This window comes from Mytilus trossulus, chromosome 2 (assembly GCF_036588685.1).
Source record: "Mytilus trossulus isolate FHL-02 chromosome 2, PNRI_Mtr1.1.1.hap1, whole genome shotgun sequence".
Lineage (NCBI taxonomy): Eukaryota > Metazoa > Mollusca > Bivalvia > Mytilida > Mytilidae > Mytilus > Mytilus trossulus.
In genome coordinates this window covers 8,457,172-8,476,713 of record NC_086374.1, presented here as the reverse complement: position 1 = coordinate 8,476,713, position 19,542 = coordinate 8,457,172, and the positions used below count along the sequence as shown (strand labels likewise).

Genomic DNA, 19,542 nt, shown 5'->3' with positions numbered 1-19,542 from the left:
CCACCCACTGCTGGACTGAGTACTGTTTGAACCTGTGTGACCTTAGAATGTGTAATCCAGTTGCATTCCAATTACAATGACAATTGTCGATTTCAAATGATTGTGTTACAAAATCAACCATGTCAATTTCAGCATGCATGTTCAGTGAATGTCAAGTCCCTAGCGTAGGACAACTCGTACACTTCTGTTTCAAATTTGACAATGTTTTGTTATTTGTTTGTACTGTTGAAATTAGTTGTTATGTTAAAAAAGATAATTATTCACCTTGACCGATGTATTATTGTTGACCATTCGAAATTCTTTTTTTGCGAACCCGTCTTCAGCGTAATGTGTGATTTTGATATAACTACGCGGGCCTCAAGGGATTAAAAATCGAAAACAAATGCTAAATATGTTAGTTTTTGTGCCTTTAAAAACACAAACAATATACAGAATTAATTGCAGGATAAAGACAATAACTGTTTAGTGTCTTTAAATATAAGCTGTATTTGTAAACCGTTCGAAACAGGTGTAATAGCTCCATAAAAGCTAGCATACACTTTGTTTCCTAGCCTCGTACAAATACAGCTGATATTTAAAGACACTAAACAGTTATTGTCTATATATTTTGGTCATATTGATATTTATTTTAAATTTAGAATCATCCAGGTAAGAAATGCATTTGTATCACTATAAAATAGATTGTATATATTATGTAAAAGAAAGATACACTTCATGTTTCTATCATTACAGGTTATGCAGAAAGATTCTGAGAAGAATATGTCCATCAAGAAACAATGGAAGTAGTGCTATAAATAGACATATACATAACTTTATGTCAACTCTGGTATCATTTGTCATTTATGTCAGAATTAAACATGTTTCACGTTGTTTACTGTGTTCCTGTGCGGATAAGTCTGAGGTTAATATTTGACCAGTTTTATATGCTATTCAAAAAACATAAAGATTCCATGACATGAAACACTATTCAATATCAATGTTTCAGTAATATTTGGAATGGAGGGATATGTGATAGTTTATTCATAACACATTACTATATAAAATGCAAAAAACATGAATTTTATTGTTGTTCCTCATTTTAAAGATGTATTAAGACCATCTTACATGGAACAAAGCTCATATCTGATTGGAAGATTAAGGCTACCCAAATGTGAACATCTAGACTTTATTGGCAAAGTTTGTTTATGTTACATTTTTGCATTAAACCACATGTAAAGATATCCAACAAATACTGTCATTGTTTTATCAGCAATCTAAACAAAAAATACCAGGTTTCAGTCAACCAAAGGCTAAATATGGATTGTTAACTACATTTTTAGCTCACCTGGCCCAAAGGACCAAGTGAGCTTTTCTCATCACTTGGCGTCCGTCGTCATCTGTCGTCCGTCTTCTGTCGTCGTTAACTTTTACAAAAATCTTCTCCTCTGAAACTACTCCTCCAAATAAAATCAAACTTGGCCACAATCATCATTGGGGTATCTAGTTTAAAAATTGGTGACCTGGCCAACCAACCAAGATGGCCACCATGGCTAAAAATAGAACATAGGGGTAAAATGCAGTTTTTGGCTTATAACTCAAAAACCAAAGCATTTAGAGCAAATCTGATTGGAGTTTAACTGTTAATCAGGTCAAGATCTATCTGCCCTAAAATTTTCAGATGAATTGGACAAATGGTTGTTAGGTTGCTGCCCCTAAATTGGTAATTTTAAGGAAATTTTGCTGCTTTTTCTTATTATCTTGAATATTATTATAGATAGAGATAAACTGTAAACTGCAAAAATGTTCAGCATAGGAAGATTTACAAATAAGTCAACAAGACCAAAATGGTCAGTTGACCCCCTTTAGGAGTTATTGCCCTTTATAGTCAATTTTAACCATTTTTCGTAAATCTTAGTTATCTTTTACAAAACTCTTTTCCCATGAAACTACTTGGCCAAATAAAATCAAACTTGGCCATAATCATCATTGGGGTATTTAGTTAAAAAATTGTGTCCAGTGACCCGGCCAACCAACCAAGATGGCCACCATGGCTTAAAATAGAACATAGGGTAAAATGCAGTTTTTGGCTTATAACTTGAAAACCAAAGCGTTTAAAGCCAATCTGATGGGGGTTGATATTGTTTATCAGGTCAAGATCTATCTGCCCTGAAATTTTCAGATGAATTTGACAACCCTTTGTTGGGTTGCTTCCCCTAAATTGGTAATTTTAAGGAAATTTTGCTGTTTTTTGTTATTATCTTGAATATTATTATAGATAGAGATAAACTGTAAACAGCAATAATTTACAGCAAAGTTAGAACTAAAAATAAGACAACATGACCAAAATGGTCCGTTGACCCCCTAAGGAGTTATTGCCCTTTATAGTCGATTTTTAACAATTTTCATAAAATTTGTAAATTTTTACTAACATTTTCCACTGAAACTACTGGGCCTAGCATTATAGATGGGATAATTGTACACAGCAAGAATGTTTAGTACAGTAAGATATACAAACACACCACCATCACCAAAACCCAATTTTGTCATGAATCCATCTGTGTCCTTTGTTGAATATTCACATAGACCAAGGTGAGCGACACAGCCTCTAGTATTGGAAATAACATGAATAGAACAAATGAATTTGATGGACTGCATAACAGTTTCAACCTCCTATAAACAGTCAAAATGAGAAAAAATTCACACAAAAAGTAAATCTTATAAAAATAAAATTGAGAAAGGAAATGGTGAATATGTCAAAGCGACAACCACCCGACCATAGATCAGACAACTTATAAAAAACATACTTCAAGTATGACAAAAACTGACAGAACAAGAAAAACTGTGAATAAAGTCTTACTAGAAAAATGACAGCTGTTAATTATTTGCTCCAAAGACTCCAAACAAAGTTGGTGAAGGGCTATGGTAATGTCAATATGACTTGCACAGTCTAGCTGGCCACTGTGTCAGTATGATGGTTTGTCTAGCAAGATCACTCTGTCAGTATGACTGTTGTACAGTATGGCTGGCCACTGTGTCAGTATGATGGTTTGTCTAGCAAGACCACTCTTATCAGTATGACTGGCCACTGTCAGTATGATGGTTTGTCTAGCAAGATCACTCTTATCAGTATGACTGGCCACTGTCAGTATGATGGTTTGTCTAGCAAGATCACTCTGTCAGTATGACTGGCAACTGTGTCAGTATGATGGTTTGTCTAGCAAGATCACTCTTATCAGTATGACTGGCCACTGTCAGTATGATGGTTTGTCTAGCAAGATCACTCTGTCAGTATGACTGGCAACTGTGTCAGTATGATGGTTTGTCTAGCAAGATCACTCTTATCAGTATGACTGGCCACTGTCAGTATGATGGTTTGTCTAGCAAGATCACTCTGTCAGTATGACTGTTGTACAGTATGGCTGGCCACTGTGTCAGTATGATGGTTTGTCTTGCAAGATCACTCTATCAGTATGACTGGCCACTGTATCAGTATGATGGTTTGTATAGCAAGATCACTCTATCAGTATGACTGGCCACTGAATCAGTATGATGGTTTGTGTAGCAAGATCACTATCAGTATGACTGTTGTACAGTATGGCTGGCCACTGTATCAGTATGATGGTTTGTCTAGCAAGATCACTCTTATCAGTATGACTGGCCACTGTGTCAGTATGATGGTTTGTCTAGCAAGATCACTCTTATCAGTATGACTGGCCACTGTGTCAGTATGATGGTTTGTCTAGCAAGATCACTCTTATCAGTATGACTGGCCACTGTGTCAGTATGATGGTTTGTCTAGCAAGATCACTATCAGTATGACTGGCCACTGTATCAGTATGATGGTTTGTATAGCAAGATCACTCTGTCAGTATGACTGGCCACTGTGTCAGTATGATGGTTTGTCTAGCAAGATCACTCTTATCAGTATGACTGGCCACTGTCAGTATGATGGTTTGTCTAGCAAGATCACTCTGTCAGTATGACTGGCAACTGTGTCAGTATGATGGTTTGTCTAGCAAGATCACTCTTATCAGTATGACTGGCCACTGTCAGTATGATGGTTTGTCTAGCAAGATCACTCTGTCAGTATGACTGTTGTACAGTATGGCTGGCCACTGTGTCAGTATGATGGTTTGTCTAGCAAGATCACTCTATCAGTATGACTGGCCACTGTATCAGTATGATGGTTTGTATAGCAAGATCACTCTATCAGTATGACTGGCCACTGTATCAGTATGATGGTTTGTGTAGCAAGATCACTATCAGTATGACTGTTGTACAGTATGGCTGGCCACTGTATCAGTATGATGGTTTGTCTAGCAAGATCACTCTTATCAGTATGACTGGCCACTGTGTCAGTATGATGGTTTGTCTAGCAAGATCACTCTTATCAGTATGACTGGCCACTGTGTCAGTATGATGGTTTGTCTAGCAAGATCACTCTTATCAGTATGACTGGCCACTGTGTCAGTATGATGGTTTGTCTAGCAAGATCACTATCAGTATGACTGGCCACTGTATCAGTATGATGGTTTGTATAGCAAGATCACTCTGTCAGTATGACTGGCAACTGTGTCAGTATGATGGTTTGTCTAGCAAGATCACTATCAGTATGACTGTTGTACAGTATGGCTGGCCACTGTATCAGTATGATGGTTTGGCAAGATCACTATCAGTATGACTGTTGTACAGTATGGCTGGCCACTGTGTCAGTATGATGGTTTGTCTAGCAAGATCACTATCAGTATGACTGGCCACTGTATCAGTATGATGGTTTGTATAGCAAGATCACTATCAGTATGACTGTTGTACAGTATGGCTGGCCACTGTATCAGTATGATGGTTTGTCTGGCAATATCACTATCAGTATGACTGTTGTACAGTATGGTTGGCCACTGTGTCAGTATGATGGTTTGAATAGCAAGATCACTCTATCAGTATGACTGTTGTACAGTATGGCTGGCCACTGTATCAGTATGATGGTTTGTCTAGCAAGACCACTCTTATCAGTATGACTGGCCACTGTGTCAGTATGATGGTTTGTCTAGCAAGATCACTCTTATCAGTATGACTGGCCACTGTGTCAGTATGATGGTTTGTCTAGCAAGATCACTCTTATCAGTATGACTGGCCACTGTGTGAGTATGATGGTTTGTCTAGCAAGATCACTATCAGTATGACTGGCCACTGTGTCAGTATGATGGTTTGTCTAGCAAGATCACTCTATCAGTATGACTGGCCACTGTATCAGTATGATGGTTTGTCTAGCAAGATCACTCTTATCAGTATGACTGGCCACTGTGTCAGTATGATGGTTTGTCTAGCAAGATCACTATCAGTATGACTGGCCACTGTGTCAGTATGATGGTTTGTCTAGCAAGATCACTCTATCAGTATGACTGGCCACTGTATCAGTATGATGGTTTGTATAGCAAGATCACTCTTATCAGTATGACTGGCCACTGTGTCAGTATGATGGTTTGTCTTGCAAGATCACTCTATCAGTATGACTGGCCACTTTATCAGTATGATGGTTTGTCTAGCAAGATCACTATCAGTATGACTGGCCACTGTGTCAGTATGATGGTTTGTCTAGCAAGATCACTCTATCAGTATGACTGGCCACTGTATCAGTATGATGGTTTGTATAGCAAGATCACTCTGTCAGTATGACTGTTGTACAGTATGATTGGCCACTGTGTCAGTATGATGGTTTGTCTAGCAAGATCACTCTATCAGTATGACTGGCCACTGTATCAGTATGATGGTTTGTATAGCAAGATCACTATCAGTATGACTGGCCACTGTATCAGTATGATGGTTTGAATAGCAAGATCACTCTATCAGTATGACTGTTGTACAGTATGGCTGGCCACTGTATCAGTATGATGGTTTTGTCTAGCAAGATCACTATCAGTATGACTGTTGCACAGTATGGCTGGCCACTGTGTCAGTATGATGGTTTGTATAGCAAGATCACTCTATCAGTATGACTGTTGTACAGTATGGCTGGCCACTGTATCAGTATGATGGTTTGTCTAGCAAGATCACTATCAGTATGACTGTTGTACAGTATGGCTGGCCACTGTGTCAGTATGATGGTTTGTCTAGCAAGATCACTCTATCAGTATGACTGGCCACTGTATCAGTATGATGGTTTGTATAGCAAGATCACTCTATCAGTATGACTGGCCACTGTATCAGTATGATGGTTTGTCTAGCAAGATCACTATCAGTATGACTAATGTACAGTATGGCTGGCCACTGTATCAGTATGATGGTTTGTCTAGCAAGACCACTCTTATCAGTATGACTGGCCACTGTGTCAGTATGATGGTTTGTCTAGCAAGATCACTCTTATCAGTATGACTGGCCACTGTGTCAGTATGATGGTTTGTCTAGCAAGATCACTCTTATCAGTATGACTGGCCACTGTGTCAGTATGATGGTTTGTCTAGCAAGATCACTATCAGTATGACTGGCCACTGTGTCAGTATGATGGTTTGTCTAGCAAGATCACTCTATCAGTATGACTGGCCACTGTATCAGTATGATGGTTTGTCTAGCAAGATCACTCTTATCAGTATGACTGGCCACTGTGTCAGTATGATGGTTTGTCTAGCAAGATCACTATCAGTATGACTGGCCACTGTGTCAGTATGATGGTTTGTCTAGCAAGATCACTCTATCAGTATGACTGGCCACTGTATCAGTATGATGGTTTGTATAGCAAGATCACTCTTATCAGTATGACTGGCCACTGTGTCAGTATGATGGTTTGTCTTGCAAGATCACTCTATCAGTATGACTGGCCACTTTATCAGTATGATGGTTTGTCTAGCAAGATCACTATCAGTATGACTGGCCACTGTGTCAGTATGATGGTTTGTCTAGCAAGATCACTCTATCAGTATGACTGGCCACTGTATCAGTATGATGGTTTGTATAGCAAGATCACTATCAGTATGACTGGCCACTGTATCAGTATGATGGTTTGTATAGCAAGATCACTCTATCAGTATGACTGGCCACTGTATCAGTATGCTGGTTTGTATAGCAAGATCACTATCAGTATGACTGGCCACTGTATCAGTATGATGGTTTGTATAGCAAGATCACTCTATCAGTATGACTGGCCACTGTATCAGTATGATGGTTTGTCTAGCAAGATCACTATCAGTATGACTGGCCACTGTATCAGTATGATGGTTTGTCTAGCAAGATCACTATCAGTATGACTGGCCACTGTATCAGTATGATGGTTTGTATAGCAAGATCACTATCAGTATGACTGGCCACTGTATCAGTATGATGGTTTGTCTAGCAAGATCACTATCAGTATGACTGGCCACTGTATCAGTATGATGGTTTGTATAGCAAGATCACTCTGTCAGTATGACTGGCCACTGTATCAGTATGATGGTTTGTATAGCAAGATCACTCTATCAGTATGACTGGCCACTGTATCAGTATGATGGTTTGTATAGCAAGATCACTATCAGTATGACTGTTGTACAGTATGACTGGCCACTGTGTCAGTATGATGGTTTGTCTTGCAAGATCACTCTTATCAGTATGACTGGCCACTGTATCAGTATGATGGTTTGTATAGCAAGATCACTCTATCAGTATGACTGGCCACTGTGTCAGTATGACTGGCCACTGTATCAGTATGATGGTTTGTGTAGCAAGATCACTATCAGTATGACTGTTGTACAGTATGACTGGCCACTGTGTCAGTATGATGGTTTGTCTTGCAAGATCACTCTTATCAGTATGACTGGCCACTGTGTCAGTATGACTGGCCACTGTATCAGTATGATGGTTTGTATAGCAAGATCACTATCAGTATGACTGTTGTACAGTATGACTGGCCACTGTGTCAGTATGATGGTTTGTCTTGCAAGATCACTCTTATCAGTATGACTGGCCACTGTATCAGTATGATGGTTTGTATAGCAAAATCACTCTGTCAGTATGACTGGCCACTGTATCAGTATGATGGTTTGTATAGCAAGATCACTCTATCAGTATGACTGGCCACTGTATCAGTATGCTGGTTTGTATAGCAAGATCACTATCAGTATGACTGGCCACTGTATCAGTATGATGGTTTGTATAGCAAGATCACTCTATCAGTATGACTGGCCACTGTATCAGTATGATGGTTTGTCTAGCAAGATCACTATCAGTATGACTGGCCACTGTATCAGTATGATGGTTTGTCTAGCAAGATCACTATCAGTATGACTGGCCACTGTTTCAGTATGATGGTTTGTATAGCAAGATCACTATCAGTATGACTGGCCACTGTATCAGTATGATGGTTTGTCTAGCAAGATCACTATCAGTATGACTGGCCACTGTATCAGTATGATGGTTTGTATAGCAAGATCACTCTGTCAGTATGACTGGCCACTGTATCAGTATGATGGTTTGTCTAGCAAGATCACTATCAGTATGACTGGCCACTGTATCAGTATGATGGTTTGTCTAGCAAGATCACTCTATCAGTATGACTGGCCACTGTATCAGTATGATGGTTTGTATAGCAAGATCACTCTATCAGTATGACTGGCCACTGTATCAGTATGATGGTTTGTATAGCAAGATCACTCTATCAGTATGACTGTTGTACAGTATGACTGGCCACTGTGTCAGTATGATGGTTTGTCTTGCAAGATCACTCTTATCAGTATGACTGGCCACTGTATCAGTATGATGGTTTGTATAGCAAGATCACTCTATCAGTATGACTGGCCACTGTGTCAGTATGACTGGCCACTGTATCAGTATGATGGTTTGTGTAGCAAGATCACTATCAGTATGACTGTTGTACAGTATGACTGGCCACTGTGTCAGTATGATGGTTTGTCTTGCAAGATCACTATCAGTATGACTGTTGTACAGTATGACTGGCCACTGTGTCAGTATGATGGTTTGTCTTGCAAGATCACTCTTATCAGTATGACTGGCCACTGTATCAGTATGATGGTTTGTATAGCAAGATCACTCTATCAGTATGACTGGCCACTGTGTCAGTATGACTGGCCACTGTATCAGTATGATGGTTTGTGTAGCAAGATCACTATCAGTATGACTGTTGTACAGTATGACTGGCCACTGTGTCAGTATGATGGTTTGTCTTGCAAGATCACTCTTATCAGTATGACTGGCCACTGTATCAGTATGATGGTTTGTATAGCAAGATCACTATCAGTATGACTGTTGTACAGTATGACTGGCCACTGTGTCAGTATGATGGTTTGTATAGCAAGATCACTCTATCAGTATGACTGGCCACTGTATCAGTATGATGGTTTGTATAGCAAGATCACTATCAGTATGACTGTTGTACAGTATGACTGGCCACTGTGTCAGTATGATGGTTTGTCTTGCAAGATCACTCTTATCAGTATGACTGGCCACTGTGTCAGTATGACTGGCCACTGTATCAGTATGATGGTTTGTATAGCAAGATCACTATCAGTATGACTGGCCACTGTGTCAGTATGATGGTTTGTCTTGCAAGATCACTCTTATCAGTATGACTGGCCACTGTATCAGTATGATGGTTTGTATAGCAAGATCACTCTGTCAGTATGACTGTTGTACAGTATGACTGGCCACTGTATCAGTATGATGGTTTGTATAGCAAGATCACTCTGTCAGTATGACTGGCCACTGTATCAGTATGATGGTTTGTATAGCAAGATCACTATCAGTATGACTGGCCACTGTATCAGTATGATGGTTTGTCTAGCAAGATCACTATCAGTATGACTGGCCACTGTATCAGTATGATGGTTTGTATAGCAAGATCACTCTATCAGTATGACTGGCCACTGTATCAGTATGATGGTTTGTCTAGCAAGATCACTATCAGTATGACTAATGTACAGTATGGCTGGCCACTGTATCAGTATGATGGTTTGTCTAGCAAGACCACTCTTATCAGTATGACTGGCCACTGTGTCAGTATGATGGTTTGTCTAGCAAGATCACTCTTATCAGTATGACTGGCCACTGTGTCAGTATGATGGTTTGTCTAGCAAGATCACTCTTATCAGTATGACTGGCCACTGTGTCAGTATGATGGTTTGTCTAGCAAGATCACTATCAGTATGACTGGCCACTGTGTCAGTATGATGGTTTGTCTAGCAAGATCACTCTATCAGTATGACTGGCCACTGTATCAGTATGATGGTTTGTCTAGCAAGATCACTCTTATCAGTATGACTGGCCACTGTGTCAGTATGATGGTTTGTCTAGCAAGATCACTATCAGTATGACTGGCCACTGTGTCAGTATGATGGTTTGTCTAGCAAGATCACTCTATCAGTATGACTGGCCACTGTATCAGTATGATGGTTTGTATAGCAAGATCACTCTTATCAGTATGACTGGCCACTGTGTCAGTATGATGGTTTGTCTTGCAAGATCACTCTATCAGTATGACTGGCCACTTTATCAGTATGATGGTTTGTCTAGCAAGATCACTATCAGTATGACTGGCCACTGTGTCAGTATGATGGTTTGTCTAGCAAGATCACTCTATCAGTATGACTGGCCACTGTATCAGTATGATGGTTTGTATAGCAAGATCACTATCAGTATGACTGGCCACTGTATCAGTATGATGGTTTGTATAGCAAGATCACTCTATCAGTATGACTGGCCACTGTATCAGTATGCTGGTTTGTATAGCAAGATCACTATCAGTATGACTGGCCACTGTATCAGTATGATGGTTTGTATAGCAAGATCACTCTATCAGTATGACTGGCCACTGTATCAGTATGATGGTTTGTCTAGCAAGATCACTATCAGTATGACTGGCCACTGTATCAGTATGATGGTTTGTCTAGCAAGATCACTATCAGTATGACTGGCCACTGTATCAGTATGATGGTTTGTATAGCAAGATCACTATCAGTATGACTGGCCACTGTATCAGTATGATGGTTTGTCTAGCAAGATCACTATCAGTATGACTGGCCACTGTATCAGTATGATGGTTTGTATAGCAAGATCACTCTGTCAGTATGACTGGCCACTGTATCAGTATGATGGTTTGTATAGCAAGATCACTCTATCAGTATGACTGGCCACTGTATCAGTATGATGGTTTGTATAGCAAGATCACTATCAGTATGACTGTTGTACAGTATGACTGGCCACTGTGTCAGTATGATGGTTTGTCTTGCAAGATCACTCTTATCAGTATGACTGGCCACTGTATCAGTATGATGGTTTGTATAGCAAGATCACTCTATCAGTATGACTGGCCACTGTGTCAGTATGACTGGCCACTGTATCAGTATGATGGTTTGTGTAGCAAGATCACTATCAGTATGACTGTTGTACAGTATGACTGGCCACTGTGTCAGTATGATGGTTTGTCTTGCAAGATCACTCTTATCAGTATGACTGGCCACTGTATCAGTATGATGGTTTGTATAGCAAGATCACTCTGTCAGTATGACTGTTGTACAGTATGACTGGCCACTGTATCAGTATGATGGTTTGTATAGCAAGATCACTCTGTCAGTATGACTGGCCACTGTATCAGTATGATGGTTTGTATAGCAAGATCACTATCAGTATGACTGGCCACTGTATCAGTATGATGGTTTGTCTAGCAAGATCACTATCAGTATGACTGGCCACTGTATCAGTATGATGGTTTGTATAGCAAGATCACTCTATCAGTATGACTGGCCACTGTATCAGTATGATGGTTTGTCTAGCAAGATCACTATCAGTATGACTAATGTACAGTATGGCTGGCCACTGTATCAGTATGATGGTTTGTCTAGCAAGACCACTCTTATCAGTATGACTGGCCACTGTGTCAGTATGATGGTTTGTCTAGCAAGATCACTCTTATCAGTATGACTGGCCACTGTGTCAGTATGATGGTTTGTCTAGCAAGATCACTCTTATCAGTATGACTGGCCACTGTGTCAGTATGATGGTTTGTCTAGCAAGATCACTATCAGTATGACTGGCCACTGTGTCAGTATGATGGTTTGTCTAGCAAGATCACTCTATCAGTATGACTGGCCACTGTATCAGTATGATGGTTTGTCTAGCAAGATCACTCTTATCAGTATGACTGGCCACTGTGTCAGTATGATGGTTTGTCTAGCAAGATCACTATCAGTATGACTGGCCACTGTGTCAGTATGATGGTTTGTCTAGCAAGATCACTCTATCAGTATGACTGGCCACTGTATCAGTATGATGGTTTGTATAGCAAGATCACTCTTATCAGTATGACTGGCCACTGTGTCAGTATGATGGTTTGTCTTGCAAGATCACTCTATCAGTATGACTGGCCACTTTATCAGTATGATGGTTTGTCTAGCAAGATCACTATCAGTATGACTGGCCACTGTGTCAGTATGATGGTTTGTCTAGCAAGATCACTCTATCAGTATGACTGGCCACTGTATCAGTATGATGGTTTGTATAGCAAGATCACTATCAGTATGACTGGCCACTGTATCAGTATGATGGTTTGTATAGCAAGATCACTCTATCAGTATGACTGGCCACTGTATCAGTATGCTGGTTTGTATAGCAAGATCACTATCAGTATGACTGGCCACTGTATCAGTATGATGGTTTGTATAGCAAGATCACTCTATCAGTATGACTGGCCACTGTATCAGTATGATGGTTTGTCTAGCAAGATCACTATCAGTATGACTGGCCACTGTATCAGTATGATGGTTTGTCTAGCAAGATCACTATCAGTATGACTGGCCACTGTATCAGTATGATGGTTTGTATAGCAAGATCACTATCAGTATGACTGGCCACTGTATCAGTATGATGGTTTGTCTAGCAAGATCACTATCAGTATGACTGGCCACTGTATCAGTATGATGGTTTGTATAGCAAGATCACTCTGTCAGTATGACTGGCCACTGTATCAGTATGATGGTTTGTATAGCAAGATCACTCTTTCAGTATGACTGGCCACTGTATCAGTATGATGGTTTGTATAGCAAGATCACTATCAGTATGACTGTTGTACAGTATGACTGGCCACTGTGTCAGTATGATGGTTTGTCTTGCAAGATCACTCTTATCAGTATGACTGGCCACTGTATCAGTATGATGGTTTGTATAGCAAGATCACTCTATCAGTATGACTGGCCACTGTGTCAGTATGACTGGCCACTGTATCAGTATGATGGTTTGTGTAGCAAGATCACTATCAGTATGACTGTTGTACAGTATGACTGGCCACTGTGTCAGTATGATGGTTTGTCTTGCAAGATCACTCTTATCAGTATGACTGGCCACTGTGTCAGTATGACTGGCCACTGTATCAGTATGATGGTTTGTATAGCAAGATCACTATCAGTATGACTGTTGTACAGTATGACTGGCCACTGTGTCAGTATGATGGTTTGTCTTGCAAGATCACTCTTATCAGTATGACTGGCCACTGTATCAGTATGATGGTTTGTATAGCAAAATCACTCTGTCAGTATGACTGGCCACTGTATCAGTATGATGGTTTGTATAGCAAGATCACTCTATCAGTATGACTGGCCACTGTATCAGTATGCTGGTTTGTATAGCAAGATCACTATCAGTATGACTGGCCACTGTATCAGTATGATGGTTTGTATAGCAAGATCACTCTATCAGTATGACTGGCCACTGTATCAGTATGATGGTTTGTCTAGCAAGATCACTATCAGTATGACTGGCCACTGTATCAGTATGATGGTTTGTCTAGCAAGATCACTATCAGTATGACTGGCCACTGTATCAGTATGATGGTTTGTATAGCAAGATCACTATCAGTATGACTGGCCACTGTATCAGTATGATGGTTTGTCTAGCAAGATCACTATCAGTATGACTGGCCACTGTATCAGTATGATGGTTTGTATAGCAAGATCACTCTGTCAGTATGACTGGCCACTGTATCAGTATGATGGTTTGTCTAGCAAGATCACTATCAGTATGACTGGCCACTGTATCAGTATGATGGTTTGTCTAGCAAGATCACTCTATCAGTATGACTGGCCACTGTATCAGTATGATGGTTTGTATAGCAAGATCACTCTATCAGTATGACTGGCCACTGTATCAGTATGATGGTTTGTATAGCAAGATCACTCTATCAGTATGACTGTTGTACAGTATGACTGGCCACTGTGTCAGTATGATGGTTTGTCTTGCAAGATCACTCTTATCAGTATGACTGGCCACTGTATCAGTATGCTGGTTTGTATAGCAAGATCACTATCAGTATGACTGGCCACTGTATCAGTATGATGGTTTGTATAGCAAGATCACTCTATCAGTATGACTGGCCACTGTATCAGTATGATGGTTTGTCTAGCAAGATCACTATCAGTATGACTGGCCACTGTATCAGTATGATGGTTTGTCTAGCAAGATCACTATCAGTATGACTGGCCACTGTATCAGTATGATGGTTTGTATAGCAAGATCACTATCAGTATGACTGGCCACTGTATCAGTATGATGGTTTGTCTAGCAAGATCACTATCAGTATGACTGGCCACTGTATCAGTATGATGGTTTGTATAGCAAGATCACTCTGTCAGTATGACTGGCCACTGTATCAGTATGATGGTTTGTCTAGCAAGATCACTATCAGTATGACTGGCCACTGTATCAGTATGATGGTTTGTCTAGCAAGATCACTCTATCAGTATGACTGGCCACTGTATCAGTATGATGGTTTGTATAGCAAGATCACTCTATCAGTATGACTGGCCACTGTATCAGTATGATGGTTTGTATAGCAAGATCACTCTATCAGTATGACTGTTGTACAGTATGACTGGCCACTGTGTCAGTATGATGGTTTGTCTTGCAAGATCACTCTTATCAGTATGACTGGCCACTGTATCAGTATGATGGTTTGTATAGCAAGATCACTCTATCAGTATGACTGGCCACTGTGTCAGTATGACTGGCCACTGTATCAGTATGATGGTTTGTGTAGCAAGATCACTATCAGTATGACTGTTGTACAGTATGACTGGCCACTGTGTCAGTATGATGGTTTGTCTTGCAAGATCACTATCAGTATGACTGTTGTACAGTATGACTGGCCACTGTGTCAGTATGATGGTTTGTCTTGCAAGATCACTCTTATCAGTATGACTGGCCACTGTATCAGTATGATGGTTTGTATAGCAAGATCACTCTATCAGTATGACTGGCCACTGTGTCAGTATGACTGGCCACTGTATCAGTATGATGGTTTGTGTAGCAAGATCACTATCAGTATGACTGTTGTACAGTATGACTGGCCACTGTGTCAGTATGATGGTTTGTCTTGCAAGATCACTCTTATCAGTATGACTGGCCACTGTATCAGTATGATGGTTTGTATAGCAAGATCACTATCAGTATGACTGTTGTACAGTATGACTGGCCACTGTGTCAGTATGATGGTTTGTATAGCAAGATCACTCTATCAGTATGACTGGCCACTGTATCAGTATGATGGTTTGTATAGCAAGATCACTATCAGTATGACTGTTGTACAGTATGACTGGCCACTGTGTCAGTATGATGGTTTGTCTTGCAAGATCACTCTTATCAGTATGACTGGCCACTGTGTCAGTATGACTGGCCACTGTATCAGTATGATGGTTTGTATAGCAAGATCACTATCAGTATGACTGGCCAATGTGTCAGTATGATGGTTTGTCTTGCAAGATCACTCTTATCAGTATGACTGGCCACTGTATCAGTATGATGGTTTGTATAGCAAGATCACTCTGTCAGTATGACTGTTGTACAGTATGACTGGCCACTGTATCAGTATGATGGTTTGTATAGCAAGATCACTCTGTCAGTATGACTGGCCACTGTATCAGTATGATGGTTTGTATAGCAAGATCACTATCAGTATGACTGGCCACTGTATCAGTATGATGGTTTGTCTAGCAAGATCACTATCAGTATGACTGGCCACTGTATCAGTATGATGGTTTGTATAGCAAGATCACTCTATCAGTATGACTGGCCACTGTGTCAGTATGCTGGTTTGTATAGCAAGATCACTATCAGTATGACTGGCCACTGTATCAGTATGATGGTTTGTCTAGCAAGATCACTAGCAACTATGCACATGCTAACTTATTCTGACGATTGAATGTTTTAGAAACTATGCACATGCTAACTTATTCTGACGATTGAATGTTTTAGAAATTATGCACATGCTAACTTATTCTTCACTGATGTCTGTTTATCGTTATCAAGCTTCGGTAATTTTATTGTCTTAACTTCTATTTCTACTTAATTTGTCAGAATACAGATTTCTTGTATTAAATTTCACGTAGTTTGACAAATGCTGAAACCTTCCAGTTGTACCAAATTATCTTAATAAAGTCACGTTTCATCTTTCCACACTGAAAATTAAAATTAGCAGTCAAGTTTGCCCTTCGAATAGTTTTGATTATAAAATCTGGTAATCGTATTTCAGATTATCAAATAATGGATAATTGTTGTATTTGTATGCTTCCAGGTTTTAACGATTCATTTACATGTACTTTTAATTAGTATAGAAAAGTTATCTTAAGATCATGTGTACTTGTTCGCTCTCTTCTCATATCAATGTCCGTTCCTCATCCTATATATTATATTCATCAATATGTATTTGTCTTATACGTATTGTATTATTAACTTGAGTGTATCATATTAGGTTTGTACAGAAACAGCAGCCACATTTTTTTGACTTGGAATGTTTTAAATATTTTACAGCTTAAACTTTGTGAGTTAATGTAAGAAAGTTTCTTACAGCAGGCGTTTGATATAAACTAGTTTCATGTACCTGACAAAAGATAAATAAAATGAACACAAGAAAAAGTTAAAAAAAAACGGGAATTCTATGAGTAAGAGACCCAATAGTTAGATTCCCAATATCTGTCGGGGCTTACCCTATTCAGATATTTCGAGAAATTTCGACAAACTAGAGTTTGGTTCGATTTGAGGAAAATTTTAGTACATAAACTGTAGAAGCCAGTAGTTTATTGTTTTTTTTTGTTTTTTTTTTTTTTGGGGGGGGGGGGTGTATATTAGTCCATAAAACCCTATAGATAACATACAACTAGATGAGAAATATTCTATTTTCATACATTTTACCTGCCCAATCCCTCAAATTGCATTTTTCATCAGGGATCTATATATCCCAGTGTCACATATGTAAAAAAAACAACAAAAAAAACCCAGCTTAATAACAACAGCTGAAACCATCTAAATTCAACCTTATGACTGGTGACCTGGTAAGGTCTGCCATTCAAAGTTTTCTTCTCCCTTCATCTTATGAGTATTTCGAATATGTTAATTCCATTCTCAACTTTATCAATCATTCCGAGACGTCATCTGCAAACGACTGTCTTGAAATTCCATTTTTGTAGACAGCATATTAGTTCTGGGGATAGATGTTTCACTTTTATTGATATTTGGTATAGAGAAATAATTTAATTAAGAAGAAAAAGATGAAGTGTCACGTCTAATTTCCCTTTTAGTCTAGTTATTTAAGAAAATGCGTCAATGTTGTTGAAGTTGTATGCCATTTAGAATTACGTTTCATTTCAACTAATTGACAGGTTGCATGAGGAAATTATAGGACAGTTCTTTTTTTCAAACAAATCTTTCCACCTTATTTAGGACAACTGACAATTTTTCTCCAACAAGATGGAATACTAGTATGAGGGATTTGATTCTCGGTCCACTTCAAGTAGCTTTAAAGTTATTGATACGTTGGAAATAATGAAAATATTAATGACCAATAAACTGACACAAACTCGAACAATTTTTCCAATTTATCATTCTGTGTCTGGAATGTAGGTGGATTATTTTATAATCAAATCTGGATAAAATTTCACTCTTTATTTATATTACACATTGTGAAATATGAAGCAATTTTACTAACTACAACGAATGTTGGTCATAATACTCCAATTAGTATTAAAGTTATAGGTACATGTACTCTTCAGTTTGCAGACCACAATCCACAATTGCAGGGTTTCATGGTGGTTTAGGTATAATGCAAAAAAATACTAATCGCAATGATAGTACAATTCTACAAAAAAAAAAGATTATCAATGGTAACAATTTGACAAGCATTATTTTATTTAAAAAAGACGTGTTTCATTGCTTGATATATATTATGCAGGTCAATCAGAAGATGATATTCTAGAAAATATAAAGAAAAAAGCCTAATATATATATACATATAAAAATAAACTTGCATTCCAGTTAAAGTGTTATAATAAATGCTATCTCACGTTAACTCACATGACCTTTTATCAACTTTAAAGATAGAAATAAATGCATTTGGAAGTGAGTCGGTAATTATTTTTTATTTATTTATTAAACTATTTGTGTGTTGTGTAATTGTACAATGTACATTCCATACACATGTACATATTTATGTTGTATATATGTAATCCACCATTTTCTACATTTGAAAATGCCTGTACGAAGTCAGGAATATGACAGTTCTTGTCCATTCGTTTTTGATGTGTTTTGTTGTTTTTGATTTTGCCATGTGATTATGGACTTTCCGAATTGATTTTCCTCTAAGTTCTGTATTTTTGTGATTTTACTTTTTTCTTTTTACAGCAAGTAATGTCAAATTGATTTCACCTATATGCATATTTGTATGCTTTTAAAATAACAAACCACAACTAAACTCCTAAAATCTCATCCAGGGATAATATCAAGAATTGATTTTAGTTCATCTTGATAGTGTATCAAGAAGTCATCTTTAGTCGATGGGCAGCCCTTAAAATCCCAGTTACACGAACAAACCTTTAGGGACCCTTACCCTTCTGGTAATATTATCATGTTTTCATTTCAATGTCACGGCATTTCATCCGTCGATAGTCATATTTTTAAGTTCGTCTTAGTGTTGTTCTCTTCGCGTATTCATTCCAGTGTTATCAATATCATCCTCGATTTATGTATATAACTATTTAAGCGGTCAAGCTAGCTGTACGTCCATTAGTCCAACTATGTGTAGCTCAACAGGCCATACATGAAGCTGCTACGATATTGAACGTATTGAACGCATCCCAGCTCGATGATTAACATATCAGATTTGTGATTAGCTGTAGACTGTGCTTTCTGCACATTCACCATTATTGTAAAGAAATCAGACCTATGCTTAATCCACATTTGCCTTTCTATGACAGTGATGAAAAAAGCAAACTTTACCTAAAAGTACTACACAATCGCTATCCTTTGTAAATAATTAAAAAAAAAAAAAACTGTCAATTAGACCTTCTTTACATCTGAAGCACAAAACCTGTAACTCAATTTGTCTGTTTTATTTGAATGTTAGGAGTGTCTCAATTACATGAATATTGGTTAATTCTAGATCTTCATATAGTGAACTTGAATTTTAACAGTTTTCTATAAATGTCGGAGTGGATAAAATGAAATTTGAATTATTCCAACATAGTCAGACCGGTATTATTGCTAGAATTTACTGAAGCTGAAAACAGATATAGCATCAATTTGAAAAGTACATCTATGTGGGCAGTT

At 38.6% G+C, this 19,542-nt stretch overlaps 1 protein-coding gene across 1 annotated transcript in view; it reads left to right on the top strand.

The window, feature by feature from the left end:
• LOC134706424 (26S proteasome regulatory subunit 8) overlaps positions 1–870 on the top strand; it is a 37,418-nt gene extending 36,548 nt beyond the window's left edge. Inside the window, exon 13 of the mRNA XM_063565344.1 lies at positions 733–870. Within this exon, the coding sequence (XP_063421414.1) occupies positions 733–786 (54 nt within the window). The 3' untranslated portion in view covers positions 787–870. The remainder of the gene's footprint in view (positions 1–732) is intronic.
• The last annotated feature ends 18,672 nt before the right edge of the window (positions 871–19,542 follow it).